Source organism: Phocoena phocoena, chromosome 6, assembly GCF_963924675.1.
Source record: "Phocoena phocoena chromosome 6, mPhoPho1.1, whole genome shotgun sequence".
Classification (NCBI taxonomy): Eukaryota; Metazoa; Chordata; class Mammalia; order Artiodactyla; family Phocoenidae; genus Phocoena; species Phocoena phocoena.
This window is the reverse complement of record NC_089224.1, coordinates 107,558,771-107,585,691: the sequence shown is the minus strand read 5'-3', so window position 1 is coordinate 107,585,691 and position 26,921 is coordinate 107,558,771. Positions and strand designations below refer to the sequence as shown.

At 57.1% G+C, this 26,921-nt stretch overlaps 4 protein-coding genes across 9 annotated transcripts in view; 3 read left to right on the top strand and 1 right to left on the bottom strand.

The window, feature by feature from the left end:
• SH2D3C (SH2 domain containing 3C) overlaps positions 1–4,155 on the top strand; it is a 31,739-nt gene extending 27,584 nt beyond the window's left edge. For 2 of the 4 annotated variants that reach the window (XM_065878412.1, XM_065878413.1), the window contains 4 exons: positions 265–436; positions 1,252–1,363; positions 1,733–1,939; positions 3,483–4,155. In XM_065878412.1, coding sequence (XP_065734484.1) covers positions 265–436; positions 1,252–1,363; positions 1,733–1,939; positions 3,483–3,658 — 667 coding nt within the window. In that variant the 3' untranslated portion in view covers positions 3,659–4,155. The remainder of the gene's footprint in view (positions 1–264; positions 437–1,251; positions 1,364–1,732; positions 1,940–3,482) is intronic. The other 2 variants (XM_065878415.1, XM_065878414.1) reach the window with 1 other exon arrangement.
• A 1,556-nt stretch (positions 4,156–5,711) lies between these two features.
• On the top strand, positions 5,712–10,112 carry TOR2A (torsin family 2 member A). 3 transcript variants are annotated; one of them, XM_065879240.1, is made up of 5 exons: positions 5,712–5,880; positions 6,486–6,751; positions 7,502–7,677; positions 8,928–9,055; positions 9,337–10,112. In XM_065879240.1, the coding sequence occupies exons 1-5, from the start codon at positions 5,730–5,732 to the stop codon at positions 9,579–9,581; spliced, it is 966 nt and encodes a 321-aa protein (XP_065735312.1). In that variant the 5' UTR covers positions 5,712–5,729; the 3' UTR covers positions 9,582–10,112. The 3 variants fall into 3 exon arrangements, with proteins under 3 accessions (XP_065735312.1, XP_065735313.1, XP_065735314.1); XM_065879241.1 differs by lacking the exon at positions 8,928–9,055 and having other exon boundaries at positions 5,730–5,880; positions 9,337–9,472; XM_065879242.1 differs by lacking the exons at positions 6,486–6,751; positions 8,928–9,055; positions 9,337–10,112 and having other exon boundaries at positions 5,730–5,880; positions 7,502–7,569.
• Positions 10,113–10,269: 157 nt separating this feature from the next.
• Positions 10,270–24,687, bottom strand: TTC16 (tetratricopeptide repeat domain 16). Its single transcript, XM_065879955.1, has 15 exons — positions 24,670–24,687; positions 23,761–23,933; positions 23,343–23,433; positions 23,025–23,168; positions 21,738–21,838; positions 21,509–21,638; positions 19,075–19,289; positions 18,179–18,423; positions 17,656–17,797; positions 15,846–16,011; positions 15,184–15,326; positions 14,852–15,023; positions 13,345–13,426; positions 12,095–12,290; positions 10,270–11,821 (listed from the first exon to the last, which is right to left on the bottom strand). The coding sequence occupies exons 1-15, from the start codon at positions 24,685–24,687 to the stop codon at positions 10,270–10,272; spliced, it is 3,570 nt and encodes a 1,189-aa protein (XP_065736027.1).
• Positions 24,688–25,233: 546 nt separating this feature from the next.
• PTRH1 (peptidyl-tRNA hydrolase 1 homolog) lies at positions 25,234–26,728 on the top strand. Its single transcript, XM_065879954.1, has 5 exons — positions 25,234–25,335; positions 25,682–25,901; positions 26,166–26,265; positions 26,415–26,481; positions 26,642–26,728. Exons 1-5 carry the CDS (start codon positions 25,234–25,236, stop codon positions 26,726–26,728), a joined length of 576 nt encoding a protein of 191 aa, XP_065736026.1.
• Positions 26,729–26,921: the final 193 nt, after the last annotated feature.

Genomic DNA, 26,921 nt, shown 5'->3' with positions numbered 1-26,921 from the left:
CCAGATGATTTCGATGATTTCCGCTGATCGGTCACAAGCCTCTCAGCCTGGCGCTCTAGGGCCTCTGGCCCCGCCCCCTGACTTATACTGACCAATCAGAAGCCCTTAACTTTGCTTCTCTTCACTCTGGCCGCGCCCCCTAATCTCATTGACCCTTTACAATCTCTCGCTTTTGGCTCTGCCCTCCGCCCCTCAGCTCTCAACCACAAAGACCCCCAACCCTAGGTCCCTGGCCCCGCCCCTCTGACCTGGCTGCTCCGACAGGTTCCACACCATGTCCATCATGCTGGCCGTGGACATCCTGGGCTGCACGGGCTCCGCTGAGGAGCGGGCAGCTCTTCTGCACAAGACCATCCAGCTGGCGGCCGAGCTTCGGGGGACCATGGGAAACATGTTCAGCTTCGCTGCAGTCATGGGCGCCCTGGATATGGCCCAGGTACTGAGGGACCCACATAGAGCTGGGCATAAGCTAGTCTCTGTCCGGAGGAGCCCTAGGATGTGTTCCTTTGGGATAGCTGTATATTGAATCAGGAAGAACTTTGTGACCTTCTAGGCAGCATTGGTGACAGGGTAACTGGGAGCACTGAGTCCTTTAAGTGCTGACCTGCTCCCAGACAAAGTCTTCCCTTTTCCCTGCTCTCAGTTTCCCTACCTGTAAAATGAATGAGGAGCATTATATGAGTTTAAAGAATAAATATAAAACGGCACTCATTTAGCAAGCACTGACTATATGCTAGGCGCTACATCGAGTACTTTAGAAGCACCAGTTCCTCAAAAAAAATCTCATGAAGGGAGTGCCTTTACTGTTCTCATTTCACTTATGGAGAAACTGAGGCAGAGCAGTACTTGCCTAAAGTCACATTCAAAGGCCGAAAAAGTTGGGATTCAAACTAGGTCTGTCTAATTTCACAGCCCGGACCTCATCCACACTACACTTCCTCTCCTTTGCCTCGTCAACAGTGACAGCAGGATCCCAGAGCAGTGGCTCAACTCCCAGCTCTGCCACTTATTTTTGGAATGACCTTGGGCAAGTCATTCGCCTCTCTGAGCCTTAGTTCCCTCATCTGTAAAATGGGTTGTTGGGAGAGCTTCATGGGAAACGTGTGAAAAGCAGTCAGCACTGTCCCAGATTCATGAATGGTGACTATACTAATAATTATTATCCCACATCTGGGTGTCCGCTGGGCAGAGTGGCCTGTGGCCCCAGCAGGCCCCTTCCCTGGCCGGTCGCTCACAGTCTGGTCTCCCCAGATTGCCCGGCTGGAGCAGACATGGGTGACTCTGCGGCAGCGACACACGGAGGGAGCCATCCTCTACGAGAAGAAGCTCAAGCCATTTCTCAAGAGCCTCAATGAAGGCAAAGGTACCTCTCCCACCTTGCTACGTGACCTTGGACAGGTTCCAGCCCTCTCTGGGCCAGCAAAGACTCTCCCCGTGGGGAAGATGATGAGGGCTTGACTGAGCTTTGTGCAGGCTGTTCCCGCACTCACTTTCTGCATCTGGCAACCGTGTATGCCACGTCCAGGTCCAGCCTCAGCCCCTGAGCTCGGCCAAGGCTGCAGTGGGTTCAGCTGGAGGAATCCGAAGGGTTTGTCTTAGGAGTCAGAATCCCTGGGTGCTCTCTCTGGGACCTCAGGCAGCCCCTTTCCCCTAAAACATCCCCGGTTTCTGGGACTGTGGTGGATGGCTGGGCCCTCGGAGACCTCTAAGCACCGTGTGTCCCTCCCTGCAGAAGGCCCGCCGCTGAGCAACACCACATTTCCTCACGTGCTGCCACTCATCACTCTGCTGGAGTGTGACTCCGCCCCGGCCGAGGGCCCCGAGCCCTGGGGCAGCACAGAGCACGGCGTGGAGGTGGTGCTGGCCCACCTGGAGGCTGCCCGCACCGTGGCACACCACGGCGGCCTGTATCACACCAATGCCGAGGTCAAGCTGCAGGGTGAGTCATGGGTCACAGCTGCGGGCGATCCCGCCACTGATCCTGCCAGCCTGGGCCTCCCTCCACGTGACTTGCTCTCCCCTCTCCTCCAAACACCCCTTCACATTTCTCCATCCCTCTTTCCTGCATGTATCCCTGACTTCTTTTTCTCACCCCTTTTCTTCACTTATTCAGCAGTCTGACAAGCAGTTGTTAGTGGCAGGCACCAGGTTGGGTGCAACAAAGAGATGATTCAAAGAGCACCATAGCTGTGTATCTTAGCTTCTCTGAGCCTCAGCATTCTCATCTGTGAAGTGGGTGGGCATCCTAACAGGCCTACTTTACAAGGTTGTTTACAAAGCACTCGGCCTGGGGCCCTGGGGCTGAGGCAGACCTGCCCTGCCTTCAAGGAGCTCACAGTCTAGTCAAAAAGTAGAACTCCTGGGCTTCCCTGGTGGCGCAGTAGTTAAGAATCCACCTGCCAATGCAGGGGACCAGGTTCGAGCCCTGGTCCAGGAAGATCCCACAGGCCACGGAGCAACTAAACCCGCAACTACTGAGCCTGCGCTCTAGAGCCCACGAGCCACAGCTACTGAAACCTGCACACCTAGAGCCCGTGCTCCACAACAAGAGAAGCCACCGCAATGAGAAGCCCGCACACCACAACAAAGAGTAGCCCCCGCTCACCGCAGCTAGAGAAGGCCCGCGCACAGCAACAAAGACCCAACACAGCCAAAAATAAATAAAATAAAATAAATTAATTTTAAAAAAAGTAGAACTCCTCCTTGTGGAAGGAGCAGAGAGATAGCGTCTTCAGATAATCCACCTTTTACTTTTCTAGGCAGTATTTAAGTCACAAATGTTCTCTGTAGACCAATTGGAAATAACAGCTGAGCAAAACCAAGATAAAACAAATCACCAACAATTACCTGGAGGTAAATGCCATGAGCATCTGGCATGTGTCTTTCTTGCCTTTCTTCTTCAGAAAGGACAAAAAAGAAACTACTTTTTTACATTTACTTACAAAATATATACACATTTCTTAGGAAAAATTTTGGAATTTACAGAAAAATACAAAAGGGAAAAGAAAAATCCCCCCCAGATTAATTTTTTTTTTTTTTTTTTTTTTTTTTTGGTACATGGGCCTCTCACTGTTGTGGCCTCTCCCGTCGCGGAGCACAGGCTCCGGACGCGCAGGCTCAGCGGCCATGGCTCACGGGCCCAGCCATTCCGCAGCATGTGGGATCTTCCCGGACCGGGGCACGAACCCGTGTCCCCTGCATCGGCAGGCGGACTCTCAACCACTGCGCCACCAGGGAAGCCCCCAAATTAATTTTAATATTTTATCTTCTAGTCATTTTTAAATTATATGTTGCAAATAGTAGGACAAAGACTGGGTGCTAAACTGCTTGGTCGTGTTCATCAGCAAACCTCGTGGGATCCCTGGTGGAGGTGGGGGGAGGTCCCTTGGAATGAGGCCCTGAGGCGTGTGGTGGCTCCAAGCAGGAGTCCCAGCCTCCGCAGCTGGATGGTGGTTCCCTGACCCCTGTGCCCCACCCTGCAGGGTTCCAGGCCCGGCCAGAGCTCCTCGAGGTGTTCAGCACCGAGTTCCAGATGCGCCTCCTCTGGGGCAGCCAGGGCGCCAGCAGCAGCCAGGCCCGGCGCTATGAGAAGTTCGACAAGGTCCTCACTGCCCTGTCCCACAAACTGGAGCCTGCCGTCCGCTCTAGCGAGCTGTGACCCCCATGTACCCTTCCCCTCTGCGGCTGCGGGCAGCAACAGGGACAGAAGGGCACAGACCTTTCCCCAGAGCACCCCAGGGACACTGTGATCAGCCCGAGAACGTTCTGGGTTCAACTCCAGGATCTCCCTTGCACCTCCAGGGGCCTACGTGGACTCTGGGCTCCATCCCACCTGCTACTCACTCACCAAGTTTTCCTTCAGGAAGAACTGGAACCCCTGTTTCTCCCTCCAGCTTCTGCTTCTCCCCTTCCTGCTGAGGTGCCCTGTATTTGAGCCACGGGAGGCTTCTCACACCTCCTCACTCTTCTCCAGGCACCTGCCCCCGCCCCCTCACTGACACCAATGCCTCCCTCTGGCTGTAAATACATCTGTCTGTTCTGTAAATAGATGTACAGAAGCCGTGTTCTTTCTTTCATATAATAAACTTTTATGACTCTTTCTTCTGTCTCTCAGGGGGCTTTGGGGTAGAAGGAAGTGTCTTTTCTCAGGTGAAAGGTGGAAAAATTCATTCAACAGATACTTATTCAGCACTTGAAACATTCCAGATTGTACCAGGATCCAGAGGTACAGCCAATTCTTAAAACCCAGTCCCTGTCCTGGGGGAGCTCACAGACCAGAAGGGAGATCAACAGCTAATTCCAGCCAGTAGGAGAAATACTGACCTGCCCTGCTCCTTCCCCATCCCCTGCCTCAGGAGCCACAGCAAATTATCCCACAAATGTACAACCCAGGATCCTAGATGTTTGGGTGGAAGGGCTTTATGAAATCTAAGATTCCAGCTCCCCTCAGGAAAACAGAACTGGAGGGAGAAGGGACTTGCCCTGGGTCACAGCAGCAGAATGAGGAAGGCTGGAACCTGGGTGTCCTCGCCTGGAGTTCTTTCCTTTTCTCAACAGTGGGAACTACTAATTTCTTTTCAAGTTTTGAAACGTGGCCCCAGAAGTCTTCGTGTGTGTGTGTGTGTGTGTGTGTGTGTGTGTGTGTGTGTCAGGTGGGTGACGCAGGAAATCTTTGAGGAGGGCCATGAAAGCAGTTGTCTTGTTTTCATAGGTAGGGGAGGTAGGCAATGTGGATCAGCATGATTCCAGGCCAGGCTGGAGGCCTGGGGACCCTGTTCACTGAATTTGATACTACTGGGGTCCTTTACCTTATGAATCCTTTGACCAACAGAGGATGGATGACACAGTGCATTAGATCTTCAGCAGCAGCCAGACTTGGGCCCAGTTCACTAGCTGGGTGGTGTTGGATAAGGGGGCCCTGTTGGGCCCTAAGTTCCTCCTCAATAAAATGGGGACAGTAACAGAACTGATCCCTTTGGGTTGCTGTTAAAGCACTCAATGCATAGTAGCTGCTAGGTAAGGGACTGCCATGCTTCATACATAATGGATTTTTTTTGGCCACGCCATGCGGCATGCGGGATCCTAGTTCTCTGACCAGGGATCTAACCCGCGCCCCCTGCAGTGGAAGCACGGAGTCTTAACCACTGGACCACCAGAGAAGTTCCATAATGTATTTTCAGTGATCATTTATTGATTATTTTGTGAGCCAAAACACTTCACGTGCCTGTACCTCACTGAAATATCACCATTCCTCTATATGACAGGTACTGTTATCATAAGATATATAAGGCACCTAACGTTAACGGTACATAGTAGGTGCTCACCAAAAGCTATTAGCGCTCTTTAATCATATAAAAGAAAAAAAGAGCACAGAAAAGGTGTTTTGCAAGGTGTAAGGTGCCGCACAAGTTTTTGCTACAATTATTATGTCACCCTTTGTGGTCATAATCCTTCATTTATTATTCTTTCGGAGCTACTGTGATGGTCCCCTAGTTACCGTGGCCATGGAAACTCAGCCCAAAGTCCTGGATTGGACGGTTCGCGGGCTCCCCCTGGAGGCCACTTCCGGGCCTGCAGAGGGAAGACCGGGCGGGCCTTTGAGAGGGGAGAGAAGGGAGCCGGGAGTTGTAGGCCACAGGCCGTGGCTGCCGCGGAGCGATGCATTTCGGGAGTTGTAGTTCTCGGGAGAGGAGGTGGGCGGCCACAGACCCAGCTCTGGTCTCACCCGGATGGCGGCTGTGAGGCGCGGCTGCCGGCCCTGGGGCTCGCTCCTCGGGCTGCTCGGGCTTGTCTCGGCCGCGGCCGCCGCCTGGGACCTGACTTCGCTGCGCTGCAACTTCGGCGCCTTCTGCGAATGTGACTTCCGGCCCGACTTCCAGGGTGAGCAGCCGCGGGCGCCCGGACCGGAGCGGCCGGCGGACCGGGGAGCCCTCGGACCTCGGGGGTGCGCCGGCGCCGGACCTGGAGAGTAGAACCGAGGGTGGGACCCCCCAGACTTCCGGACGGCCAGGGTCGGAAGTGGGCCCGGCTTCGAGGGACCCTGAGAGCCTGGGGCACGGGACTTGGGGCGAGGGTTTGGGGATGCCTGTTTGGGGTCCAGGCAGAGCCCTGCCAGGATGGTGAGAGGCCTTTGACAGCAGGGCCTTGGGGGGAAGTTTAGACCTCCGCACTGGACTGGCCGTCAAGGAAGACGCCTGCCTTGGAGATGGGCGGGAGTCTTGGGCAGACCCTCTTGACAGCTCGTGCCCACTGAGGGCTGAGCGCAATCCAGAGGGCCATCTGGTGGGGGCGCTGCTGAGCTGAGTCAGGCTTGAGGGTGACTCTTGCGGCCGAGACCCCAAGGGCCGCACTCCTTTCCGCAGACAGCCTGTGAAAACGACCCAGAACGCGGATCCCCAGACCAGGTTCCAGACACGACTTCCTTTCTGGAGCTCTTCCGTGGCGGGTGTGTGTCCTCAGCTCTGACACTGTCCTTGTGGCCCTAGGTCTGGAGTGTGACCTGGCACAGCACCTGGCGGGCCAGCATTTGGCCAGGGCGCTGGTGGTGAAGGCACTGAAGGCCTTCGTGCAGGATCCATCCCCCACCAAGCCACTGGTCCTCTCTCTGCATGGCTGGACTGGCACCGGCAAGTCCTATGTCACCTCCCTGCTGGCACACCACCTCTTCCGGGGTGGTCTCCGCAGCCCCCATGTGCACCACTTTTCCCCGGTCATCCACTTCCCCAACCCCGGCCACCTGGAGCGCTACAAGGTAGGCTGGTTTTGTCCTGGACCACCATCCGCCTGCACTGTCGAGTGCCGGACCCTAGGGAAGGTGTGAGTCCTCAGCCCAGAGAGGGGAATCACTTGCTCCAGGCCACACAGCCAGTTGAAGCCTCACCCCTCAGGACCCACCCTGAACAAAGCTTGGGGTGGTACCACCCGGCAGGGAGTTCTTGATTTAATTCCTGGGGGCCAGTAGTGGCACCTACCTGCCAGGGTTGTTGTGAGGCACGTGGGCTTATAGAATTGCAGGTGTTACTCATTGAGCACTTACCTTTGTCAGACAGTCTGCATTATCTTCTCTCTGTAAAGCCCTTAGCTCCAATTTGAGACTCAGAGTAAGCAATCAGGAAATCCAATTAGCTCTTACTACTGTTGTTGATTGCAAGGTACTTTCCAGGCTAATCTGTTTCAGTTGTCAACTCTGTTGGGAATGTTCAGGGAGCAGGAAGGGGCCTTCCCCATTTTTTTTAGAAAGCAGTAGGTGTCCGGGAAGGAGCCCTGAAAAGGCAGGTGAGAGGTCTGGGTCTGAGTCCCTGTTCTCTTGCTGACTTGCTGTGTGAGCTTGGACAAGTCTCTGCCCCTCTCTGGGCCACAGTTTCACCATCAGTCCTATTCAGGGATTGGTACTCTCTGGGAGACCATATATTCCTGGGAAGATTAATTCTTGCTTTGGGAAGAAATCTGGGATTGGGGGAGCATCTCCAGACACCCTCATACTCTTGCCTTTCTCCCACAGAAGGATCTGAAGAGCTGGGTCCAGGGAAACCTCACTGCCTGCAGCCGCTCTCTTTTCCTCTTCGATGAGATGGACAAGATGGCCCCAGGCCTGATAGAGGTCCTGAGACCTTTCCTGGGCTCCTCCTGGGTTGTCTATGGAACCAACTATCGCAAAGCCATCTTCATCTTCATCAGGTGGGGCCTTGCAGCAGGCAGGGTGCAGGGACACTCGTCAGAGGTCTCAGCTCTCCAGTCTTGGCCTGTGGTCCCATAACAGAATACTGTTCCCCCAGGCCCACTGGGCTTTCCCAAAGTCCCCCACACCCTCACTGGTGACACTGTCATTCAAGGTGGTTGACTTCCCTTTGACATTCTCAAAGCCCATTCTGGGCTCAGTCTCTCTCTCTCTCTTTTTTAAATAAATGAATTTATTTATTTATGTCTGCGTTAGGTCTTCGTTGCTGTGCGCGGGCTTTCTCTATTTGTGGCGAGCGGGGGCTACTCTTTGTTGCAGTGCACGGGCTTCTCATTGTGGTGACTTCTCTTATTGCGGAGCACGGGCTCTAGGCGCGGGCTCAGTAGTTGCAGCTCGCGGGCTCTAGAGTGCAGGGTCAGTAGTTGTGGCGCACGGGCTTAGCTGCTCCACGGCATGTGGCATCTTCCTGTACCAGGGCTTGAACCCGTGTCCCCTGCATTGGCAGGCAGGTTCTTAACCACTGCCCACTGTTCCCTGGGCTCAGTCTCTTAATCCTCATTTCTTTGTGGAACCCTGCTGGCTTAAGAGTTTTCCCTCTTTTGTGGCCAAGAGGACACAGGCCTGGGAAAAACAGGACTAGAGTTTCAATCCCACCTCTAAGAGTCCTAGCTTTGTTTCCTCAGGCAAAACACTTCACCTCTCTGAGCTCCCACCTCCTCTTCTGAAAAACCGGGCCAATCTTTTCTTTTTCTCTTTTTTTTTTTTTTTTTTTTTTTTGCGGTATACGGGCCTCTCACTGTTGTGGCCTCTCCCATTGCGGAGCACAGGCTCAGCGGCCATGGCTCACGGGCCCAGCCACTCTGCGGCATGTGGGATCTTCCCGGACCGGGGCACGAACCCATGTCCCCTGCATCGGCAGGCAGACTCTCAACCACTGCGCCACCAGGGAAGCCCCAACAGAGCCAATCTTAATGCCCCACTGTCCTCCTAGAGGCTGGGTGAGGGAAAGTCGGTAAGGGATCTAAAAGTGTTCTATAAACTAAAGTGTATGACACATATAGGCGAACTTCCAGGGGTCATGGTTAAGGGCACAAGCTCTGGAGAGGGGAAGTGGTTCCCGGGGTGTTTTGAGTGGGTTTGGCTCCTGCCAGCACTGAGCTGGGCCCCCAGGCTCAGGTCGCATTAGGTGGCACGTGGGAAGCAAGGGCCACATCCTGTCCTCACTGTCCGCGTCCCCCGTGGTTTTTAGCAACACTGGCAGCGAGCAGATCAACCAGCTGGTGTTGGAGGCATGGCGCAGCCGCCGGGAGCGCGAGGAGATCCGCGTGCAAGAGCTGGAGCCGGTTATCTCCCAGGCCGTGCTGGACAACCCAAACCGTGAGTTCGGCCAAGGACCCCACCCCAGGGTGGTTTCCAGGCTGAGGTCTCACACCCAGATCACATGGAGGGATGGGCTGGGCTCCCTGGGGTGGGCCAGGCTCTCCCAGGTCTGATGCTCTGCCTACTGACCCGGTACTTCCCAGCCCAGGCTTTGGTGCCTGGAAGGTGGCTGGGAGGATTAAGACCAGCCCCGTTCCTGCACTTCCTTCCTTTGGGGGTGGACAGGGCCCAGCTGATCCCTGTGAAGCACAGCCTCTTCCCATCGCTCCTTCCTGCAGATGGCTTCTGGCGCTCAGGCATCATGGAAGAGCATCTCCTGGATGCCCTGGTGCCCTTCCTACCTCTCCAGAGGCACCACGTGCAACACTGTGTACTCAACGAGCTGGCCCAGCTAGGCCTGGAGCCAAGGGATGAGGTCGTCCAGGCTGTGCTGGACAGCACCACCTTCTTCCCTGAGGACGAGCAGCTCTTTTCCTCCAATGGCTGCAAGACTGTGGCATCCCGAATCACCTTCTTCCTCTGACTCTCCAGGCAGCATCCTTGTCTTCCTCTATCTGGCCAGGCCGTGAAGGAAAGCCCTGGGGCCTCTGCCAGAGGGTCCCTTGTCCTGTGCCTCCTGGGACCCAGAGCACAATATGAAGATGAGGAGGGCTGTTGGCTACCATGAAACAGAAGGGCAGGGCAGGCCCCGGCCTCTTCACTGGTCTGAGGGCATCTTGGCCTTTGCTTCCTTCCTCAGGGAAACCGCTGGTCGCCCCAGAACTTCAATGAGCCTTGACCTCATGCTCCAGCCTGAGCCTTCTTAAAATGTGAATTTTAACTCAGGGACGGTGGCTCGTGGCTGCTCCTTCCTTCTCTGGTCTGTTACTCTCGGCCCTGGCTCGGGCACCACACCCCAACCCTCCACCCCACACCCTATGTCCCAGTATCGTAAAGCCAGGCTGAGACTTCTGTCTCTGGGAACAGAGGGACTCATGTTGCCACTTGGACTGGGCTTTTCAAGTTTTTAATTTTGTAAACGAAGAGAACAAATACAATAAATTTAGCCATGGGACCAGAGGAATAAATTTAGCCACGGGACCAGAGGAATGTTGGCTGAGGTTCTCATTGCTCTGGAGGAGGCTGCCTTGCTGAGTGGCCAGTGGTAGGGGCAGAATCGCCCGCAGCCCAGCAAGAAGTGAAGGGGCCGAGCGGCCCCTTCAGACAGTAGCCTAACTGCCGGGGCTGGGGTTCTGTCTCAGGCCCTGGGTGGTCTGTGTGTTGCTGAGACTTGGGCTCAGTCCCCAGGTGACCTCGGTCTTGCCGGAACCTGGACTTGTGCTCTGGCTCCAGCTCTGGGCAGCCTTGGACTGGCTGGGCCTCTGGCTCTGGATCTGGTCGGCCTCGGTCCTGCTGGGCCTCTGGCTCTGGATCTGGTTGGCCTCGGTCCTGCTGGGCCTCTGGCTCTGGATCTGGTTGGCTTCGGTCCTGCTGGGCCTCTGGCTCTGGATCTGGTCGACCTCGGTCCTGCTGGGCCTCTGGCTCTGGCTCAGGGCAGCCTCAGTCCTGCTGGGCCTCTGGCTCTGGACATGGATGGCCTCGGTCCTGCTGGGCCTCTGGCTCTGGATCTGGTCAGCCTCGGTCCTGCTGGGCCTCTGGCTCTGGCTCAGGGCGGCCTCGGTCCTGCTGGGCCTCTGGCTCTGGATCTGGTCGGCCTCGGTCCTGCTGGGCCTCTGGCTCTGGCTCAGGGCAGCCTCGGTCCTGCTGGGCCTCTGGCTCTGAATCTTGTTGGCTTCGGTCCTGCTGGGCCTCTGGCTCTGGATCTGGCTGGCTTTGGTCCTGCTGGGCCTCTGGCTCTGGATCTGGTCGGCCTCGGTCCTGCTGGGCCTCTGGCTCTGGCTCAGGGCAGCCTCAGTCCTGCTGGGCCTCTGGCTCTGGACATGCATGGCCTCGGTCCTGCTGGGCCTCCGGCTCTGGATCTGGTCGGCCTCGGTCCTGCTGGGCCTCTGGCTCTGGATCTGGTTGGCCTTGGTCCTGCTGGGCCTCCGGCTCTGGATCTGGTCGGCCTCGGTCCTGCTGGGCCTCTGGCTCTGGACCCAGATGGCCTCGGTCCTGCTGGGCCTCTGGCTCTGGCTCAGGGCTGCCTCAGTCCTGCTGGGCCTCCAGCTCTGGATCTGGTCGGCCTCGGTCCTGCTGGGCCTCTGGCTTTGAATCTTGTTGGCTTCGGTCCTGCTGGGCCTCTGGCTCTGGATCTGGTCGGCCTCGGTCCTGCTGGGCCTCTGGCTCTGGCTCAGGGCAGCCTCAGTCCTGCTGGGCCTCTGGCTCTGGACATGGATGGCCTCGGTCCTGCTGGGCCTCCGGCTCTGGATCTGGTCGGCCTCGGTCCTGCTGGGCCTCTGGCTCTGGATCTGGCCGGCCTCGGTCCTGCTGGGCCTCCGGCTCTGGATCTGGTTGGCCTTGGTCCTGCTGGGCCTCTGGCTCTGGATCTGGTTGGCCTCAGTCCTGCTGGGCCTCTGGCTCTGGACCCAGATGGCCTCGGTCCTGCTGGGCCTCTGGCTCTGGCTCAGGGCTGCCTCAGTCCTGCTGGGCCTCCAGCTCTGGATCTGGTCGGCCTCGGTCCTGCTGGGCCTCTGGCTCTGAATCTTGTTGGCTTCGGTCCTGCTGGGCCTCTGGCTCTGGATCTGGTTGGCTTCGGTCCTGCTGGGCCTCTGGCTCTGGATCTGGTCGGCCTCGGTCCTGCTGGGCCTCTGGCTCTGGCTCAGGGCAGCCTCAGTCCTGCTGGGCCTCTGGCTCTGGACATGGATGGCCTCGGTCCTGCTGGGCCTCTGGCTCTGGATCTGGTCGGCCTCGGTCCTGCTGGGCCTCTGGCTCTGGCTCAGGGCGGCCTCGGTCCTGCTGGGCCTCTGGCTCTGGATCTGGTCAGCCTCGGTCCTGCTGGGTCTCCGGCTCTGGCTCAGGGCGGCCTCGGTCCTGCTGGGCCTCTGGCTCTGGACCTGGTCGGCCTCAGTCCTGCTGGGCCTCTGGCTCTGGACCTGGATGGTCTCGGGCTCGCTGGGCCTCTGGCTGTGGCCTGGGGTGGACTTGGTTTTTCTGGGGCTGTGGCTCAGGCTTAGGTCTTCCCTCTTGTCCCCCGAGTCTGAGGACTGTGTCCTTAGCGGTGAGGAGTCAGAGAATGTTACAACAGTGGTCGAAGTGCTCCCGTATTCCTGGCAGACAGTGGACGTCTCCGTCTCTGAGGTGGACATGGTCCTGACTGGAAAGGATGTATCAAGAGTAGCTGTCAGGCCGCCTTCCCCAGACAGTGGCAAGAAAGGGAGACTTCTAGGCCTCACCCTTGCCTATGTTCCAGAGGCCTTGCATGGCCAAGGGGAAGGCCCGCTAGCTCACGGCAGCCCAGCCCTCCTGGCACCCTGAGCCCTGCAGGCGGGTCAGGGCCGAAAGATATGGGGGAGATACGAAGGACCCCACTCGCCCAGCGCTGGCCTCCACTCTGCCCCCTGCCTCTTGCCCTGTGCGTTCCAGCCACAACCAACAGCCTGCAGGGCCCTGGCCCCCTGCCTGCAGCAGTTACCCCTGTTCCACCCTGTTCACACTTGGCTACCCCTCTTCCCCTGGGTCCTGGAAGCCCTTCCTGACCCCCCAAAGGGAGCTAAGTGCACCCAGAGCCCTCGGGACTCCCCTCCATGGTATGGCTGCACTGTCCTGGTTATCTGTTGACCTGTGGGCCTTCTTCCCTTCAGGACCAAGAGCTCCCTGGGGCAACGACTGTGCCATTCATGCCTGTAACCAGTGTCCAGCACAGGCCTGGCCCTAGGATGCTCAACGCGTTTGCTGAATGGCAGGAAGGGGGCTGGCCGCTGCTACTCCCGTCCCTCCCTGGACTGCCCATGGCTGCCCCTGGGACCCAGAGCAGCATTTTTGGGTTTTTTACTTTTGTCCCCTCCACACTGGCACCTTTCAGAATTGAGGGTAAAAGCCCCCTGGACATGCACAGGCTTTGTGGGCTTATTTCAGGGAGAGGCCAGGGGGGCAGAGAGAAGAGAGGCCTGAGCGGGGAATGAGGGTGGAGCAGGCAGCAGCTGTGAGGCGCCCCGCGGTGAGAGCCGGCCTCCCGGGCTGTGTGCTGGGCATCCCTGAGGGCTCCCTGTGCCCCCCGCAAAGCTGGGGTGAGTTCTCCCACTCCACACTCGCACAGCTGTGACAGCAGAGCCCAAATTCACACTCAGGCCTGGGAGCCCCTGACCCCTGACCTTTGCCCTCCCTGCTGCGTTGGCTCACTCAGGTCTGGCAGGAGCAGCGGGACTTACAGCCCAAGATGGAGCCTGAAGCGGTCTGGCTGATGTAGCTGTCGGTCAAGGACCTCTCCTTGCTGGGGGCCGGCTCCAGCTTCTGGGGCAAGAGACAGGCTGCGTGATCACGGGCTGCATGGTCACAGTGGCCGCAGCTCTGTAAGCCCAGCCGCTTAGCACTCCTCGAGGGTTGCAGGTTAGGGTTGGATGGGGACATGGAGAGGTTGACTGGACAGGAAGGGGCGTGGCCAGGTTAGACAGGTGTGGCCACGTGAGAAAAGCAGTGTCAAGAGGCTCTTGGGCCTCATCTCCCTATCTGCAAGATGCAAATTAGTTCAGTTGTGGGACAGGCTTCTGTAAACTGTGAAGTGCTGTGTCCAGGGAATAGCTAGTGAGAAACTGAGGACCTTCTCCATGTTTCATGTCCCTGCACATCTGGGAGGGAACTCCCCTGCCATTACCATTTCCCGGACCAGGAAACGCCTAAGCAGCCTGCCCTGGGCACTCGGCTAAGACGCAGAGAAGCAGGGCTGGAATCCAAGTCAGGGGGACTCTGCGGCCAGGCTCTCGGCTGCTGGTCGCACTTGCAGGCCGCGGGAAATGTGCGGCAGTGAGATGCGGGAGCGGACGGGGCTGCGGAACACCCAGCAGGGACCCCACGATGACTTCAGGGCACACACAGACCCAAGTTCTGTAGTTTTGTATCCTAATGTGAGCTAGAAAAATGTAGAGCTTGCCTTTCCCATTTCCGGCAAGGGATGCTGGCACTCCGTGTACTTGGATGGTTAAAGTCTCCCTTGAACACAGTTTACTTGCTGTCCATCAGCGGTCGAGTGGATAAATAAGTGGCGGGATATTCGCAGGACGGCACTGTCTCCAGCCATGAGAAGGAGCATCTCACAAACTTGGACGCTCCGTGAAAGGAGCCAGAGGCAAAGGGGCCTGCGCCACGTTTGTCCTCTGTTGCGAAGGACAGGCATACTCATCTGCGGCATTAGGAATCAGGACAGCCCTGTGGGGTGTGCTGGGCTGAGGGAGGGGCCTGGAAGGGGGCACGAGGGGCTTCTGGGGAACTGGGAACGTGTTCTTTCTTGATCTGGAGAATGGTGCCATGGGGGTATTCAGTTTGTGAAAATCCATCAAACAGTTCGCTTATGAGTCATGTACTTTTCTATATGTTCTATTCAGTGAAAAGTTTTTAGAAATGAATTTAAGAGTTAAGAAAATTCTGGTACCAGTGGCCAGTGCACACAGCGGAATTTACGAAGGTGAGTGTGGACAAAGTGTGGGAAGCCTCTCTCTGTGAGGGGCCCACATCCTCACGCACCCTCCTTCAGGTGTACCCCTTACTGGTACCTTCTCTGTCTCACAGCGAGATGTCCCCAGCCCAAGTCACACATCTGAGTGCTGGCAGAGCCAGGCCCAGAAGCCAGCCTCTAGCCAGCGTGCATCCCTCAGCCCTCACTTGGGGTACATTCCACCTTGGACCTCAAGGACCTCCGGCCCCGGCGTACAGCCCACTTACCTCCTTCTCCCCAGGGGCCTTGGCCTCTTCCTCTGGGCCTTCTGGCTTTGCCTGCAGGGACTGGTGAGTGGCCTCCAGCTCTTTGGAGGTCTCGAACAAAGGCTGCTCCAGCTTCCACGAAAGCTGCAGGGCCCGGACCCTCTGGCGCTCTAGTTCCCGCTCCTTGAGCCGCCTGACAAGCCGTGACCCCAGAGCGCTGGGTAGGCCTCCCTGACTCACCCCACCATCCCTAGGACTGGATAGTGGCCTGAGAAGGCGATGAGGGCCAGAGGTGCCTTGAGCCCCAACCGTCCCCCAACTCTGGGCCCGCGGGCCCTCCTGGAGAAACTTACCCCATGATATCTTGAGGGGTGCCGGCCTGCAGGCTGTGCTCCACCACCCGCTCCAGCTGCAGCCTGGCCAGGTGGGCCACCTGGCTGTTAAGCACCTCCTCCACTGACAGGCCGGGGAAGAGGTTGGCCATCAGTGGCAGCAGCTGTCAGGAAAGAGGGTGACCAGAGTCAGGTGTGGGCCAGGACAGGGGGCAGATGGTGTGGTGCTGCCCTGGCAGAGGAAGGGTTCACAGATTGTTGTTTTTTAAAGGGCTGGACCTTTTTGCCCCAGAACTATCAGGACATCCTGAGAAAGGAACTATTCGGTGAGGGAGTGCTGATGGTGAGCCTGCCCAGTGGTTCTGGAGCCAGCCGGATGAGGGTGTGACCTCCAAGCTCCATGACCTGGGCCAAGAGAACTGACTTCTCTGAGCCTTACCCTCTTCCCTCTATGAATTGTGGGGTGATGATAATGTTACCTGTCCTGTAGGTACTGAAGAGGGTTAAATGGAGTGATGTGAGCTGAGCTGGTTAGAACAGTGCCTGGCACATAGTAAATGCTCCAGCATTAGCAGCTCTTATTACTGCTACGAAACCGGGTTTCTTTTAGAGACAGGGAGTATCTTTAGGTGGCCAGAGGTACTAACTCTGGAGCCCACCCTCCTGGCCCAGCAGGCACACACCTTCGGTTGTTTGGGGTCAAGGAGCAGGACAGTGGCAACATCCTGGCGGGCCCCAAAAATGTTCTGTGTGAGCTGCCGGCTCCCGGTGCGGTACAGGTAGTACTGGGGCTTCTGGGGGTTGTGCTGGATGGCCATTGAGAAGTGGTTCTCTGTCTTCTGGAACTGCCTGCAGGACACAGCAGGCCACAGGGTGCTCTGAGCTGGGCCACCTGGAGGATATGGAGGCTCCTGGACCCCAGTGGGGAGTTTGGGGAAAATCAGGCTGGTCTCTGCTCCCTGCCACCACGCCCCTCTTGATGGACCCAACACTTAAACGTTAGTGTAAGATCCCAACATAAGTGGACATTTTTATGATCCTGGAGTAGGAAAGGCCTTTCTGAGATGTCATAAACCCAGCAGCTAAAAATGAGGAAACTAATTTGACTATGGTTAAATCCCATTATTGAGTAGCAAAAACACCACAAAAGAAAGCAGTAAATAGTGAATAATATTTTGCCATAGAAGGCAGATGATAAGCTAATTTTCTAGCCTACAAAGAACACTTATAACCAAAAAAAATTTTTTTTTAAATGAACAATTTAAGAGCAAATGGGCGAACAATTTGGGCAGGCCATAATGGCCAATAAACACATGAAGGATGCTGTCCTGCGCTCACAATTTAAACATGCAAAGTCAATCCACTGCGAGAGAGCCTCTTTTTGCCTACCCGAATAGCAAAGTTGAAAAATAGTCTTAATACCCTGGGCTAGGGAGGTTTGGGGAAACCAAGACTTTCCTTTACTGGGGGAAGTTTATATTGGTTCATTGTCTTTGGAGAACAATTGGGTATTATCTTTTAAAATGTTAAATTTTTACACCTTTTAACCCAACAATTTAACTTCCAGCAATCTAACTACAGAATTACTAGTATGAACACATGAAAACATGTCTTGGGTCTCATTACTGCATTATTTATAATAAAAAACTGAAAACAGCCCAAATACTCATCAGCATACTATCGTCTAAAGAAATTAATTGTGGTACCTCCACAGAATGGAATACTTTGCAAGCAATAAAAGAGAATGAGGTCGTCCTATATGTAATTGCCATGGGAAGTAAAAAAGCAAGTCAAAAATCAGCTTAGTGGACTTCCCTGGTGGCGCAGTGGTTAAGAATCTGCCTGCTAAGGCAGGGGACACGGGTTCGAGCGCTGGTCTGGTAAGATCCCACAAGCTGCGGAGCAACTAAGCCCATGCACCACAACTACTGAGCCCACGCGCCGCAACTACCGAAACCCACGCGCCTAGGGCCTGTGCTCCACAACAAGAGAAGCCACCGCAATGAGAAGCCGGTGCACCGCAACAAAGAGTAGCCCCACTCGCCGCAACTAGAGAAAGCCCGCGTTTAGCAACAAAGACCCAATGCAGCCAAAAATAAACTTATTTTTTAAAAAATCAGCTTAGCATGATCTCACTTTTGTAAAATGGTAACAATTGTTAACATATGCATAGAAATCAATCTAGAGGACTCTACCAAACTTACAGGGGAAGGGAGAGGCGTTGGGACGTAGATATTAGAAGGAACTTTCACGTTCTAAGCTATATGTTACTGAATACTTAAGCTTTTTAAATAAAAACCGCAATTACCATAACAATATTCACATAAAAAATGAAAGAGTTTTATAGAAAACTTGAAAAATAAAATAGATATTTAGGAGACAACTGGGAGAGCAGAGGCATCTCGACCCCAGGATCCCAGCCGCCCGGCTTCACTCCAGACTCTTCTGGCCCCTCCCGCGGCCTGGCCCGCCCCGCCCACAGTCTGCGCGCACCTTCTCCTCCGCTCGCAGAAGCCCAACTTCTCCTGCAGTAGGCCCAAGCGCAAGTGGGCGCCCTCGTCCTTCGGACTCAGCGCCAGCGCCTGCTGGTAGTCCGCCTCAGCAAAGGTCAGGTTGCCCAGCTGGAAGAAGCAATCTGGAGACCGGGGGCCGGGGGCGGGGGCTGAGTGAGCCCCGCAAACCCGCGGCCCAGGAGCCGCAGCCCAGCTGGCTCCACCCCCAGGGGGTGGGGCCTGCAACGGGTGGTGACACCCGCGGTGATGACACCAGCGGGCGGTCGCGGGCACCTGCAGAGGGTTTTCCGTGCCTCTGGCCACCTTCTTCCAGCTGCCTGATCCCGAGCATTTTGAAGGGCTGTGGCCAGATTGTCTAAGGCAACGTTTCCCAAAGTGTGTCCGTGGGACACTGAGACTCCGCTTTCCCTCCTTCCCTCCTCCCTCCCTCAGGGCCCTCAAGCGCCCAGCCCAGGCCTTGGAAGGGCAAGGGGCTCACACCGGGCTGCCCGGCCCCCACTCACCCCCACGGTTGATGTAGAGGCCTTTCTCCCGCTGCTCGTCCTTGAGCGCCTTGCCCAGCAGCAGCACGCTCTCCTGGTAGGCGCCCTGCAGGTAGCAGTGCACCGCCAAGTCGTTGTAGGCCAACAGCAGTTGGCGCTGCGCCTGCTGCACCAGGTCCTCCTGGTGCTCGGTCATCATGTCCAACGCCTTCAGGAAGTCCTCCACGGCGGAGTCAAACTCCCGGAGCCGTCGGTACATAATGCCCCTACGAGGGAGGGACATGAGGGCCAAAGTGCCCCACCGACTAGGGGTGTCCCAGAGAGAGGCTGCGGCTCTGGGCCCTCTGACCTGGGGGGAGGGGCTCCCACCGCACGCACTAAGTTTGGCCCGTGGGGCTCCTGGATTGCTACTTAGATAGCCAGCTAGTCACTGGTAATTTTACTTTTCTTTAAAAATAGCTTCCCTCTTTCTTTTTGGTAGCTGTGTGAGTGCCCGCCTCTATGCTAAGGCCTTTTTGTACACAGGACATTTTACCTCCACTGTTTATATGAGAAAACCCAGGCTCAAGGAAGTGAAATGGCCCAGAATGAGGTGGTGGGTCCTCGTGGGGTGGCCCAGATTCAAACCCAAGCCTCGTCCACTGAGCTGGGCTGAGCCTGCCAGTGAAAACTGCTCAGCAGGCCCGGGGATCCAGGATTCCAGGGTTAACAGGCTGCTGCCTGCCCCTCCTCCAGAGGCAGTAGCAGAGACCACCTCCCATGATCCCTTGACCCAGATGGGGAGTAGGGAAAGATTGTTAGAGGCTAGATGGGGAAACTGAGGCCTGGGGAGGGTCAAGGGCTCTCCTGAGATCACACAGCACATCTGGGGCAAGGCAGGGCCTGGGACCCAAGACCAGCATCTCCCCACTCAGTACCGGAAGAGGAAGAGGCTGGGGTCCAGAGGGTTGTTCTCGATGGCACAGTTGATACACTGCAGCGCACGTTGCAGCTTGCCCTGCACGGCCAGGATGCCGGCTTCTTGGCGTGCCTCTTGGGCCTGGTCCACCATCACCTTGAGCAGCACCTTGGCCTGTGGGTGCTTGGGATCCAGTAGCAAGGCACTGTGCAGGTCTCGATGGCAGAGGCTGGGCTGCGGGGGGCGGGGGGGGGGCAGGGATGGCATCGGGGTGCAGGCCAAGCTGAACCTGCCCTGTTCAGTGTGGGGAGGCAGACCTCCAGGCCTGTAGGGGCCTTTCTCTGGGCAGGCCAGCACCATGCCACCCATCTTCAGTGGCTCTGCTTTGCTTTGCGGGAAAATCCCATCTGAGGCTCCATCCCTACTGGCCCCTTTCTAGATATGACCTCAGGTGAGCCAGGTCCACCTCAGTGGTTTCTGCTGTAGAATGAGGTTACAGATGCCTCCTCCTTGCAGGACTTCTGCAAGGCTCACTTGAGGAGGGGGGAGGGTGTGGTCTCCTGACTGTGACTGTTGTGTCCTCCCTATACTCCCCTGTACACCTTCCCCGACGCCCCTGACCTTTAAGCCCAAGACAACTCTAACAAAGAACAGATTCAGGCCTGGGCATGAGCAGAAAACATCCCTAGGCAAATACCTTCTCTTGGGTGAGCAGGTCTGTGAGTCAGTCAACAAACAGTTTTAGCAAGCACCCCATGTCCTATAGGGTAATTGGTTGGAGGGTGAGTGAGGCAGTGTAGACACCAGGTGTGAGTGGAAGTCGGGAGGGGGAAGATGGCCGAGGCTGGGGCAGGGCTTTGGAATAGATGGACTTGAGTTCAAGGGGAGCACCCCTGTGACCTTGGGCAAGTTACCCAGACCATCTTGACCTGTTTCCTCATCTGTGAAAAGAGGGCAATGGGTTGTGTCTACCTCAAAGGGTTACTGCCAGCCTTAGAGATAAACATGAGTAAGGTGCTTAGAACGTGCTTAGGCCTCGCAGGGAGCAGCTGAAATCCCAACCATCAGAAATAATTTTCAATAGTTACTAGTCTCGGGACTTCCCTGGTGGCGCAGTGGTTAAGAATCTGTCTCCCAATGCAGGGGACACGGGTTCGAGCCCTGGTCTGTGAAGATCCCACATGCCGCGGAGCAACTAAGCCCGTGCGCCACAACTCCTGAGCCTGAGCTCTAGAGCCCACGAGCCACAACTACTGAAGCCCACGTGCTGCAACTACTGAAGCCTGCCCGCCTAGAGACCGTGCTCCGCAATGAGAGAAGCCACCGCAATGAGAAGCCTGCGCACCGCAAGGAAGGGTAGCCCCCTGCTCGCCGCAACTAGAGAAAGCCCGTGAGCAGCAACAAAGACCCAACGCAGCCAAAAATAAATAAATAAATAAATAAATGTGCATATATATATATATATATAAAAAGAGAATAGGAGCATCTTAAAAAAATAAAAGTAATTACTAGTCTCCTACCTTTGAAGGAGACTCTCCCACTGACTCACCTGTGGGACACAGAAGCCCAGCCCCCAGCATAGGGAGGCTCATGGTTGCAACACCCCCAGGACACGCCGCCCAATCCAGCCCATCCCATTTACCCCGTCCTGAGGTTCCCACCACCCCACCCCCAAGCACCCAGGCCAGGCTGGTATACCAGGCATTGTTCTGGATGCCTCCGTTTCCCTCGTGTTCACCGCGCCCCCCGCCACCAAGTCAGTCTCGGGTCCTGCTTCCAAAGGTCTGTGAACTTGCCCCCTCCTTGCCACCCTCATGGCCATCCTCCTCGAGCCCCACTCCTATCCAGATGGATGGTACCCAGGCTTCTGGCCTCCAGGCTTGCCCCTCCCCCCAGCCCACACGCCCCCTGGCAGCCAGAAGGCTCTTTCTAAGGCCCACTGCCCCAGGGAGCAGCCTTTTGAGGCTCCTCCTGCCCCCCAGGAAGAAGTCAGAGTCCCCTGGGTTCATAAGACCCTGCCCATCGCTCTCTCATCCCTACAGTCCCTCCTCCCTTGTGACCCCAAGTCTCATATCTAAGGGAAGCCTGGGTGCCCCTGATGGTGCTTCACACAATTGGGAAGTCATCCTTTGTGTAATTATCCGCTTGGGGACGTCTCCCCTGGGCTGTGAGTTTCGTGAGGGCAGGGATGGCAAAGGCCTCTCACCTTGTGGTTTCCGGGGGCTGGCGCAGGCCTGGCACAGAGCCAGGGCTGAGTGAGGATGGAACAACTACCCGACTGGGCCAGTGCCAGTTGGGGCCTCTGCCTGGGGAGGACAGGGCCCCCACTACCCTGGGGGAGGTGTAGGCCCCCACTACAGCTTCGGGGCTGGCCGACAGCCCAGCCGCCTCCTGTCATCGCGGCGTCCAGACAAGGAGGCGGTCCACCCCCCTGCCCTGCACCCCCGCTCTACCTGCTGGAAGAAGTTGTAGAGCCTGGCCCGGAGGATGTAGACATCGGCATTGGTGGTGCCATGCTCCACCTCCTTGGTGACGAATGAGAGGCATTCACGATGCCGCTTGAGGGCCAGGAGACAGGCCATGCTGAGGGCAGAGGGCAAAGGTGCTCTGTCTGCCGGGTGAGAGGGACAGGTAGGGGACGCCGGGGAGGCAAAGGCCAGCAAGGACAGCCAGGGCGCTCACCATCGATAACGGAAGCAGAATTTCTCAGGCTGGAGCTCAGAGGCTTGAGAGAAGACGTTCAGGGCATCCAGAAAGGCGCATTGCTCGAAAAGGCACTGGCCCTGAGGACACAGAGAGCCGTCACTTCTGCTTGTGACCCCGGCCTAGCAGTACCCACGAGTTGAGGGATGGCCAGCATTGGGGTGGAATGACAAGGGACAGGGACAGAGCCCTTTAGATCTGGGAGAGACTTTAAGAGATAGAGACACAGATGGAGAGAGATCCAGAGCCGGGGAGACAGCAAGAGACAGAAATATACAGTTGATGACAGAGAGACAGCAATACACACAAAGGAACAAGGAAAAATAGAGAAAATCTGGGAGGTGGACCAGAACAGCAGATCTACCAGTAACAGGCTCCCACCTGGACGAGGGCTCCAGGTGCCAAGCCCTGTGTTAAGAACTCGAACTTAGGGAATTCCCTGGTGGTCCAGTAGGACTCGGCACTTTCACTGCCGAGGATGTGGGTCGGGGAACGAAGATCCCGCAAGCTGCCCAGGTGCAGCAAAAAGAAACAACCCGAAAAACAAAAAACCTGAACTTATCTCACTGGGACCAGCTAACATTCCCCTTTTAGATCAAAGAACTGAGGCTCAGAGAGGTGACGTGACCTTTCCAAAGTCACACAGAAAGAGGACTGGACTCAGGACCCCAACATTCTGGTTTTAAGAATGTTTCCTTTTCAGAATTGAATAATTACTGACATTAAAAACAAAGGCATTAAATTTGTCAAAATGGAAAAAAACCCAGGACTTTTATGGTTTAATATCATCTTTGTTTTGCATTGCAAATGGGGGACACTCTTACCTTTTTAGTGCTTAGAGCCTGTGGACTCTAGGCCTGTGCTGCCCCATACAATAGCCACCTGCTTCCCGTGGCTATATAATTTCAAATCCATTCAAATTAAATTCAATGTCAAAATTAGTTCCTCAGTCACACTCGCCACACTTCAAGGTCTCAACAGTTCCACGTGGCTAGTAGCTACCAGATCGGACAGTGATCATTGTCACTACTGCAGAAAGCTCTACTGGACAAAACTGCAAAACTGTACCCAGCCCTGGTGGTAAACACGGCAGGCGGGAGAGCTCATTAGCGGGGCAGCAGATGGGGACACAGACACAGGGACACGAAGGTCCCTAGGGAGTCAGGGCTGGTCTCAGGAACAAGGAAAGCCCCCCAGAGCTGGAGGGAGAGTCAGCAGGCCAGGGTGTGAAGTGGGGCCTTGTGGGCCTGGGGCAGCCCCAGGCACCTTCAGGTAAAGCACCAAGGTGAGCCGCTCCAGGAAGTCCGTGTTCTCTGGCTGGGAGGAGTAGGCCTTTCGAAGGTTCTGGGCAGCCGAGGAAAAGTCGCAGAGCTGGATGTAGGCCTCGGCTCTCGAGGCATAGAATTCTACCTGTGGGAGAGGGGACCCAGACTGCCGTTCCCTCCCCACAATCCGCCCTGAGGCTTGACACTCAGCTACCACAAGGACTTGGTGGCCCTGAGAGAAGGAGCCAGGCAGGTGCGACAGCGAGGGGTGAGTGTGGGGCCAGCAACTGCCTGTGCCCACCCAGGCCATCCCCCTCACCAGCTGGGAGTCCAGGTGGAGGCCACGGGAGAAGAACAGCACGGCCACCTCCCAGTCTTCTTGCTCCAAGCACTGATGGCCTCGATGGTAGCTGTAGGGGCAGGGGGCACAGGCGGAGGGGCTGGCCCTGACTTGGGACCAGTCCAGGGCATACAGCTGGGGCTTCGGGAATGGGTTGGGAGGAGGGGGACTTGGGTAGGGAGACAAGAGGGGTAGACAGAGACCCAGGGAGAGGAGGCTGACATTCTTGGAGCTCATCCGGGCCAGCAGCCTTTTATCTGCTGAGGTGGAAGAGCCCTATTATACAGTTGAGCTCGCTGAAGCTCAGGGAGGGAGAGTAACTGGCCCAAGGCTGCAGAGCATGTCAGTGGCTGTGCAGGGTAGGAACCTGGGATCCCATGGCAAGGTGATCACTCACTACTCCCTGACTTTGAGGGGCACCGTTAACCCTGCAGGCTTTGGTTTTATATCATCAAAGTTCCGGAACACCTGGCTGGTCCCAAAGATGCGCTGTAGGGTCCCCTTTGGCACTGGAATCACCCATGGCTTTGGGATGTGCTGTGAAGGAGCCTGATCAAGCCCCAGAGCATTCTGGAACCAAGAGACAGCAAGCTGGAGCAGGCCTCCAGAGACAGCCCCCACTCCGCTTACATGCTCTCCTCAGGTATTTTACAGGATGGAGGAGGGGTGGAAATGAGGCCTGGTAAGAAGCATGGTCTGGGGTCTGGTGGCACTCCCACCCCTATTCCCCTAACCTCTCTCCAGTCCTGCCTCTGTCACCTATGGTCAAGGTTTCACGCTCACACTGGCCTCTGCCCTCCTCCTGGTCCCCCTCAGCTCCTACCTCCAGCTACTGACACCCAAAACTCTGCAGCTCAGGCCCTGCCCCAAGCCACAGGCCCTGGGGGTCCAGCAGCTTCTTGCATATCCTGTGGGACCCTCACACTCGGCAGGCCAAACTGAGCACCTCACCTGACTTCTGCCCCAGGTTTTCCCACAGCAGTGAGTCCACCTTCTCTGCCAACCACCCAAGCCAAAGATCTATGTCCCATCAGTCCTTAAATCCTGTCTATCCCACTTCCTAAAGATCTCTTAGATCCCTCCTCTTCTCTCATCCTCTCATCTTGGCCAATGCCATCTCTGGCTATATGCCATCTCTGGCCACCCCTCTGACCTCCCCACCAGCCAGCCACAGCTCCTAAGACCTCTGCTCTCTGCACAAGCAGCCTGGGACTTTATTGAATCGCACAAATGATCTTGTCTCTCCCGTACTTAAAACCTTTCTTCTCCCCCGACCCTCTGCCTTTGCCTTAGCCTTCTCCCGCACCTCTCTGGACTCTGTCATGAGGCCCCTTCCAGGAGGACCTCCGGGCCTGGGCGGGCTCCCTCGCGGCCCTCACTTGCCTCCCGGCACCCACCGCTGACGTTGCTAGGCATCATCTCCAGGACGCCCACAGGCTCCGCCCCTCTAGCCACGCCCCCGGAATCCAAGGACTCCACTCCCTGGAATCCAATTTCAAACAGAGCCGGAAGGAGGTTAGCAAGTTTTTATCAGCTAGGGAGGCCGAGGTCTACAGCGGGAAAAGACTTGCCGGGTTTCCAAAGCGAGGCAGGGCCACAGCGGGGGCCAGAATACGGCTCCCTCCTCCCAATCCGGAGGTCAAACAAGCACTCCGCGAGCCCCACGACAAACCCCTAGGACTCGGTGGCGCGGTCCCGGACAACTCGCGGGGGCGCCCGGCCCCGCCACTTCCGCCCCTCAGAAACATGGCGGCCGCGTGGCCCGCCCCGGATTGGACGCTAATGGCCGCCCCTGGATAGATGGCGGTCGCGATTGGCCGAGGGCTGGCTGACGTCAGGGGGCGGGGTCTGGGCCACGAATTGGGGCCGCATGGGGCTGTTTGGTCTCTCGCGCGCAGGGCTGTGGTTGGGTCGGGCCATGAGTTGGTGCGTTTTGGAACCCCGGCCCCCGGGGAAGCGGTGGCTTAGTAGAGTGAGGGACGGCAGCGTAGGGTAGCCATTGTCTCCTGGGCAAAGGCCCCCCCGCCCCAGTTCCTTGTCATAGTTTTATTATCAGAAATGGGTCCCATGCTCGGATGGGCTCCAAACTTCCAGGAGTTCCGCTCCTGCACTGGGGTGCCCTGCCCGTCCACCCCGGGGGCGCCCGTTTCCACTCGGCCTTCTGGAGTCTCCGGGGTTTCTTGGGCTCCTCTTCGTACCCCTAATCCACTCTGGCCCAGTTTTCCGTTTACCTTCCTCTGCTTTGGGTCCCGGAGGGCGCTGTGAGAAGGCGGATGGGGAGAGTTGTCGGGCCTCAGTTTCCCCGGTGCCGCCCGCAGGTGGCCGGCCTGGGGAACCCTGGACTGCCCGGCACGCGGCACAGCGTGGGCATGGCGGTGCTGGGGCAGCTGGCGCGGCGGCTACGTGTGGCGGAGAGCTGGGCGCGCGACCGGCGCTGTGCCGCCGACCTCGCCCTGGCCTGGCTCGGGGATGCCCAGCTGGCCCTTCTCCGGCCATGGCGGCTCATGAACGTCAACGGGCGCAGCGTGGCCCGGGCCAGTAAGTTGAGGGCCCCAGGGGTGGGCCGCCCGGGAGGGCGCAGGGGCCAGCGAGGGGATTCTGGGCTGCGGCAGATCAGTTCACCTGGAGCTCCAGGTGCCTGTTGAGCTCCAGTTGCTGCCTGGCCTTGGGTGATTGTGAGAGTCTCAGTTTCTTCATACATGAAGTGGGGTTAATTGCGGCCCCTCCTCATGGGAGCATTGAGTCGGGACAACCCCCCTGGGCAGATCAGCGGTAACCAGGGCCACCGTTTCCCTGTGCAAGCGGAGCTGTTTGGACTGACTGCTGAGGAGGTCTGCCTGGTGCACGATGAGCTCCATAAGCCGCTGGGGAAACTGGCTCTGAAGTTGGGAGGAAGTGCCAGGTGAGGCCCTGAGCTGGTCAGGGTGGGGATAGGGAAGCTGGCCTCCCAGCTGGAGTGGGATAGGGGTGCCGACCCCAGTCTCGGCAGGGGATGGGGTGAAGGGTGCTGACCCAAGGAAGCACTAACTGCTCCTCTCGTATCCCTTGAAGGGGCCGCAGTGGAGTCCGTTCCTGTATTAGCTGCCTCGACTCTAACATGAGTCCTGCACTGGGTCGGGTGGGCCGGCGCAGGGCCCCCGACACTCCTCACCAAAGCTCCCTGGGCCCCTCTGGCTCGCCCACAGGCAGTGCCACGGCTGCGGGTGGGCATCGGGCGCCCGACCCCCCCGGACACAGTGCGGGGCTACGTGCTGGGCTACTTCGCCCCTGCTGAGCAGGAGCTGCTGCCTCCACTGCTGAGCGCCACCGATCTGCTCCTGGACCACGTCCGCGAGCGAAGCCAGAGGCCGTCGTCCAGCCCCTGACACCAGTGGACCTGGCTGCTTGCCTGACTGTCGTGCCCACACACCCAGCCACGTCCACAGAGGTGCCACGCCAACCTGTGGTATCTGTTTTTTATATAACTCTTCTCTGGGCTGCCCCAGGCTGCCTGTGGACGGAAGCGGGAACTGCGGCCGGAACAGTCCATTTGGGGGATAGGAGGTTGGTCTTCTCTCT